Source organism: Onychomys torridus, chromosome 15 (genome assembly GCF_903995425.1).
Source record: "Onychomys torridus chromosome 15, mOncTor1.1, whole genome shotgun sequence".
Taxonomy (NCBI): Eukaryota; Metazoa; Chordata; class Mammalia; order Rodentia; family Cricetidae; genus Onychomys; species Onychomys torridus.
This window is the reverse complement of record NC_050457.1, coordinates 50,280,492-50,287,617: the sequence shown is the minus strand read 5'-3', so window position 1 is coordinate 50,287,617 and position 7,126 is coordinate 50,280,492. Positions and strand designations below refer to the sequence as shown.

The 7,126-nt window shown below is 49.1% G+C and overlaps 1 protein-coding gene across 1 annotated transcript; it reads left to right on the top strand.

The window, feature by feature from the left end:
• The first annotated feature begins 302 nt into the window (after positions 1-302).
• On the top strand, positions 303-3,258 carry Rxfp3 (relaxin family peptide receptor 3). Its single transcript, XM_036207072.1, is given in 2 exon segments — positions 303-1,764; positions 1,766-3,258. Coding segments are annotated over 2 exon segments (1,440 nt in total). The 5' UTR covers positions 303-855; the 3' UTR covers positions 2,297-3,258.
• The last annotated feature ends 3,868 nt before the right edge of the window (positions 3,259-7,126 follow it).

The window sequence follows — 7,126 nt, the reverse complement described above, 5'->3', positions numbered from 1 at the left end:
AAGATAAATTGTCATTTGACTTAAAGAAGAAAGGGTGCCACTATTGTGTAAGTCGGACGATTTCAATGTGAGAGGAGAAAAGGCAAAAAAAAAAAAAAAAATGGCCATAAAAAGAATAAAAAAGGAAGGAAACAGACTCACTGAGAAAAGAAAAGGTTAAGACCACTCCTTCTGCAGCTAGGGAGAAGAGACGGGGTGTTGCCAGTGGTAGCTGCCTCCCCGTGGGTGGCGCGCAGAGTTCAGCACCTCGGAAAGCACTCCCTTCCTGCACAGGGGGATTACGCATGCTCTTTGGGGCTCTCCGCAGAGACTCAGTGGGTGCGAATGTAACTCCTGTAACTCTGGTTAGCCACCCGGGGTTGACAATACCGGACAAACAGAAAACACCAACTGAACTACAGGTTGCGATGGCGTGAAATAACCCCCAGGCAGAGTGAGATACGGATGTTCACTATCTCTGTTTTCTTTTAAAAGGAGAGAATCTCGTCCAGGCAACAGCAAAAGCCAACAAAGGTATTGGGTAGAGAAGCGGCCAGAGAACTGTGCTCCTGGGCAGAAGGCTGTGTCTAAGTCACAACAGGGAAGCGGAGAGGTAAGACTCAGTCCTCACCAGGAGGAGCCTTGATCCCGGGCCACTTGCCTGAAACTACCCTCCTCTGCTCTAAACTGGTTAAGAAGTGACGCTGAGCTCAGCCAAATCTTGAGCCCACGGCGGTTCTGGGCGCGGACTGGGCTCAGCATCCAGTTTCCAGGCGCAGCTTCAGCGGCTTCTTAGACTGCTCCAGCATCCGCGCCCGCTTGGGTACCACACCCGGAGCGAGCAGCGGTGCCTCTCGGGTGGTTGGCCGGCAGAACATGACCCAGAGGCACCTGCGCATGCAGGTGGCTTCTGCAACCACCGCAGCCACCATGAGTAAGGCGGCTGCCGGTGATGAGCTCTCAGAATTCTTCAGTCTCATCCCAGGCTTGCTGGAGGTTGCCAACACGAGCAGCAACGCGTCGCTGCAGCTTCCGGACTTGTGGTGGGACCTGGGGTTGGAGTTGCCAGACGGTGCGGCGCCCGGGTATCCCCCTGGAAGCGGCGGGGCAGAGAGCGCAGACACTGAGGCCCGGGTACGGATCCTCATCAGCGCGGTTTACTGGGTGGTTTGTGCTCTGGGACTGGCCGGCAACCTGCTGGTTCTCTACCTGATGAAAAGCAAGCAAGGGTGGCGCAAATCTTCCATCAACCTCTTCGTCACTAACCTGGCGCTGACTGACTTTCAATTCGTGCTCACTTTGCCCTTCTGGGCGGTGGAGAACGCCCTAGACTTCAAGTGGCCCTTCGGCAAGGCCATGTGTAAGATCGTGTCCATGGTGACGTCCATGAACATGTACGCTAGCGTCTTCTTTCTCACCGCTATGAGCGTGGCGCGCTACCACTCTGTGGCCTCGGCTTTGAAGAGCCATCGGACCCGAGGGCATGGCCGAGGCGACTGCTGCGGCCAGAGCTTAAGGAACAGCTGCTGTTTCTCAGCCAAGGTGTTGTGTGGGTTGATCTGGGCTTCTGCCTGCTTAGCCTCGCTGCCCAATGTCATTTTCTCTACCACCATCAGGGTGATGGGCGAGGAGCTGTGCCTCATGCACTTCCCGGACAAGCTTCTGGGCTGGGACAGGCAGTTCTGGCTGGGTTTGTACCACCTGCAGAAGGTGTTGCTGGGCTTCCTGCTGCCGCTGAGTATCATCAGTCTGTGTTACCTGTTGCTGGTGCGCTTCATCTCCGACCCGCCGCGTAGTGGGGACGACGGATGGAGCTGGGGGAGCAGCAGCGGCTGGAGGAGGCCTGAGTGCAGCCAGCGCTCGGAGACGGTCCAAGGTCACCAAGTCGGTGACCATCGTAGTCCTGTCCTTCTTCCTGTGTTGGCTGCCCAACCAGGCGCTCACCACCTGGAGCATCCTCATCAAGTTCAACGCGGTGCCCTTCAGCCAGGAGTACTTTCTGTGCCAGGCGTACGCGTTCCCAGTCAGCGTGTGTCTAGCCCACTCCAATAGCTGCCTCAACCCGATCCTCTACTGCTTAGTGCGCCGCGAGTTCCGAAAGGCGCTCAAAAACCTGCTGTGGCGCATCGCGTCCCCTTCGCTCACCAGCATGCGCCCCTTCACTGCCACCACCAAACCAGAGCCGGAAGATCACGGGCTGCAGGCCCTGGCGCCGCTTAACGCCTCTGCAGAACCTGACCTGCTCTACTATCCACCCGGTGTGGTGGTCTACAGTGGGGGGCGCTACGACCTGCTACCTAGCAGCTCAGCCTACTGAGACCTGCCGAGGCTCAAGAGGGCCTTTCAAGGAAGAGAAAAAGGGGAGAGCAGTTTAGGGGCTGGAGGATCGAGATAAGTAGGAAAGGCGTGCGCGGGGAAGAGCAATCTGGGAAAAGCCAGAGGCCTGTCTGTCCAGAAATCAGGTTAAAGGAGGAACGACTGCCAGCAGGTAGAGTCTGCAGCCTCGGCTCTTGCTCCCCACTCCCCACTCACTCCCTGTCCTTTACTCCAAGCTCCACTAGCCACCATGCCCTCAGAACACTCTGGAACACCCAGAAGCTGGGATTGGCACCGGGAAGCAGAGGGATTGGGTTGCGTAGGAGTTGGGCTTAACCAAATGATGTCCAGACGGGATCATTTGGCCCAGAGACTTTTATGGAGAACTTTATGGGACCTCAAGCAAAATCCCGCAGGGAAAGTGGCCCATAAAGCCTGTCTTAATGCGCTTTGATCTGTGGGACTGGCCCAAGCAAAGATCTAACTTGCTGTGACTGTCTGGAAAAGAAAATGAGAACTAGAACTCTGGTATCCTTTATCATCCTGGACAGGGCTAAGGTGCACATGCTGAGCCTGATCTCTCTGCTAAGCCTCTGAGAGCATAGGAATGTCTGTCTCTAGGAATGTCACCGTGAGTCTCTAGGAAGTGACATGGGGTGCAAGAAAGATCACTATGATGCAGCCCCTAAAGGAAAGGGGGGACTAGGTAAGTGGGCGGGAAGTGTAATGTCTCCATGGCAATCCTGGGTACCCAGAATCTCTTGAGAACAGTATGAGTACCTGGTGCTTTGGTATGTTGCTACAGGTGAGGCAGCAAGCACCCTGAAAGCTCCCCTGTGAGTGGGGGTGATCGAGCAGCCCACCTTACTCTTTGGGAATGGACTGACTGAGATGAGAAACTGGAGTAGCCGGTAAAGGGATGGCTCAGTGATGTTTGGGGCTTAGAAGAGCAGGAAGTGCTGTCCAGCTGTTTTCTAGAGGTTGGGTTTTGTTTGTTTGTTTGTTTGTTTTTGTTTTTGTTTTTTAAGAGAGAGGGGGGATTCAAGTAAAATCTATCCTACGGAGAAAGAAGAGATGGTTCTTTAGAGCACCGCAGAATTGTATGTGTGAAGCTATGCGCTGCTCTACTCCTGACAGGAGACGGCAGGACTCAGAATTTGGATAGACTACCCCAACCAAGTTCCAGGTACCCTTGAATGTTTTGCTCATTGCATATGCGGTAAAGCTACACACTGTCTCTGAGGAGTGAGCAGACTCCTCATGACAGCTCAGTGCTAGTCACGGTGTAAGATCTTAAGGTCTTCACAGTCCTTTCTTGTGTCTGCTCTGAGAACTGAGATCAAATATTAACCTACCCATCCCTCAACCAGGATCAGTCGAGAGGCTGCTATTCTCTTTGGCTTGGCCTGGGCTTTAGAGGCTGCTACAGCAGGCATCTCCCACTGTGGTGTGGTCACTTTAACACAATGAAGAACCATTAGAAAAGCATGGCTGCTTTAAATTGCCTCCTGTGCTATAGGACTATTTGGTAATTTTGTCAAAATTGCACTGTTCTGTGTGGGACTTTAAAGCTTGGAATATGGGATCTGCACGCCTGCCATCAAAGCCGCATTCTCTGCAACACAGTCTGTGCTCAGAGACCTTCCCACAAAAAGAGCAAAATCAAAGCAGCTCCTGAAGTTTGGTTTCAAAGCAAGCACACCAGTCCTCCTTTGCTCTTTGGCATTATTGATCTGGTATTGGCTAGTAACCAGGCTAGCAACAGTTGGAACATGAGCCCCTAATGCTCTGTGCTGGATAGTTTTACATCAATTTGACAAACTAAAGTTGTGTGAAAGGGGGAAACTTCAACTGCCTCTATAAGATCCAGGTGTAGGGTATATTTTTAATTAGTGATTGATGGGGGAGGGCTCAGCCCATTGTGGTTGATGGCATCCCTGGGCTGGTGGTTCTGGGTTCTATAAGAGAGCAGGCTGAGCAAGCCATGGGGAGCAAGCCAGTAAGCAACACCCCTCCATGGCCTCTACATCAGCTCCTGCCTCCAGGTTCCTGCCCTGTCTGAGTTCCCATTCTGGCTTCCTTCAATGATGAACTACTATGCCAAATAAACCCCCTTCTCCCCAACTTGCTTTTTGGTCATGGTGTTTTGTTGTAGCAATAGAAACCCTAACTAATAAATAAATAAAAGGGTCAACGTAAGAAGAAACAGACAATAGCATGTTCACGTACAACATCAGTGTTAGACTATTCCTGGGAGATTAATGTCACTTGCTATTTCAGTTTTGACAATGACATTATTTGTGGATAGCTCAGAGTTCTTAAGAAAAGTTACTGGTGTGTGTGTGTGTGTGTGTGTGTGTGTGTGTGTGTGTGTGTGTGTGTTTCTGCTGTGGGCATTACAGAAAGTGAAGATACTGTGCTGGGGCTCTCTGTCAAAAGGAGCCTCTCTGTCCAAATCCAAATCTGAGGGCTTCAGTGAACACCACAGGGGCGGGGGTGTCAAAGACTATGGATTCTGTCTGCTCAGAGGCAGAACAACAGGAGGTGGCTGGGCAGCCCCTCTGTGTGCCTGTGGTCAGGGAATAAACCAGACACAGCCACAGACTTCACAGTTAGGACAAACAGCCAGAGAGCAAAGCAAGACAATGCAGAAAACAATGATTTGGACATTCAATGAGGCTACAATAAAAGAAAGGGGGTACGAGAATCCAAGAAAAAAAGACAGATTTTGCTCAAAATAATATTTGAGTGGGTCCAGGGAATATGGATGCAATGTTGACAAATGATTCTGATGGTGGAGCGGGGAGGGGAAGCAGATAGATTGGAGAAGCAGGAAGCCAACAGTGTACCTCCCCTTTGTCCCTCAGGGGTTCCCTGAATTTCTAGTAAAAATGTTTACTCCCCTACGATAATTTTATTTGTCTGTGGTTCAGATGCTTTTTGCCAGAATGAACTTCATTTGCCCAAGGAAATAAAAATGTGGGTTTCCAGGAGTGATTAAAGGCTTTTAAAAATTGCATTATGTCTATTCATTCAAACTTAACGGGGAATTGAGTTCAATGGGTAAAGTGTGTGTGTGTGTGTGTGTGTGTGTGTGTGTGTGTGTGTATGTGTAAGAGAGAGACAGAGACAGAGACAGAAACAGAGATAGACAGAGACAGAGACAGAGAGACAGTGACACAGAGAGAAATTGCTCTAGGCCCTTACCCCAGCTCAATACTCTATCAAATGTTGTAAAATCAACACTGTACATTGGTAAAGTAACATTTATTGCTTCATGTGTTAACTTTTTTCATAAACCATGACCCATTGATGTTTGGTTGCTTGTAATAAAGGTCCTGTGGCTGATCAGTGGTGGCTATGCTTGACTTCTTTAAGGCCCAAGTAGGATGGCCCTCAGATGAACGACATATCCCCAGCTGGCCCATTCATTCGCTCCCAAGAATGAATTATGCTTAAGAATGACATGGAATTCTCAGGGTACCATAGAAACCTTATGGAGATGAGCATAAGTGGGAAGAGCAAGAGAGGTAGCTTGGCCTGCTCCTTTTGTCATGGCGGGAACTGACACAGGACCTCTTAGAAGCTGCTCATCACTGTCTCATGCTATAGAGTTCCAGGGTCACATTTCTAGTCTGTCAAATTCTCAGTTCTCCAACATAGGTCATGGTGGTTGGGATAAAGTCTAGGACAGTTGGGATGACTTTACACATGCCCCCTAAGAAGATGATTTCATCTGTGAATTAATGTACTAATAGAATGCAGGGAGACCTGATTGAGGGGCAGCAGATGAACGGCACCCATGTGGGGAAAAGGGAGAGCAAGGTAGCATGTAGATTGATAAGTGAAACAGTAGCACACTCGGGTCTGGGAACAAAGCCCAAAGCCCAAATCTGGAAAAACCAGGGATCCAAAGAGTCCTTTCTGCATGGGTCAGGCACATTTGGAGTTGTACAGATGATACTTAACAAAGGCTTCAGGAAACCTAAGGAGAAGGGGCTGGTGATGAGGCTTGGCCAGCAATGACCACAGCATTCATTAAGCACAGATCACATGCCAGCCACCTGCTTGTGCTTCCTCTCCACAGGAAGCAGTAGAGACAAAGCCCTGGATTCAAAGTCCAGCTCTGCCACTTCTGAAATGTGTGCCTTCAGATGAGTTCCCTAATTGCTTTTGGCCTCAGTTCCCTCCTCTAAATGTGAAGACCAGCCATAGCACCCATTGTCAATGGCTGTATCAACAAAGTCTAAACCTTTGCAATGATGGGAAGGAAGCCCTCCACAAGTGTTATGTACCCATTGTCACAATGCTCTGAGAATGGAATTCATTATACCAAATGCATACATGAGCATATGCTGTTAAATATGCTGCCATTGAGTATTAAAGGAAGGCTTAAAACTAGCCAGGCTCTAAAGTTCATGATTAGTTCTCCTATTATTAAGTAACGTGGTCTCTCAGCACGGTATCGATGCAATCTCTTCAGGCTGCTAAAAATTCCCCACGTGGGAGCCAACTGAGGGGTTTGGCTAGAGAAAAAGTGTTTAGTTGGGGGTGGGACATAATATCATAGGAGGAACCCAGGAATTGCTTCTTGAAAGTGTCGATTCCAGAGGATAAAATGAAAGTACAGACTCAATAAAAATATTTTTACCGCATCAATGAATCCAACGAACACTCTTAAGTTGCACAGCTTTCAGAATGAGACATTCAAAGCAGATTCATTAAGAATGCCATACATTAACAGGAATTAATAATGAGAAAATTACATTTGAATAAATCAACACCATAAAACAATCAGCAATATTTTAAGTATTTTTGAATTTGATGAAAT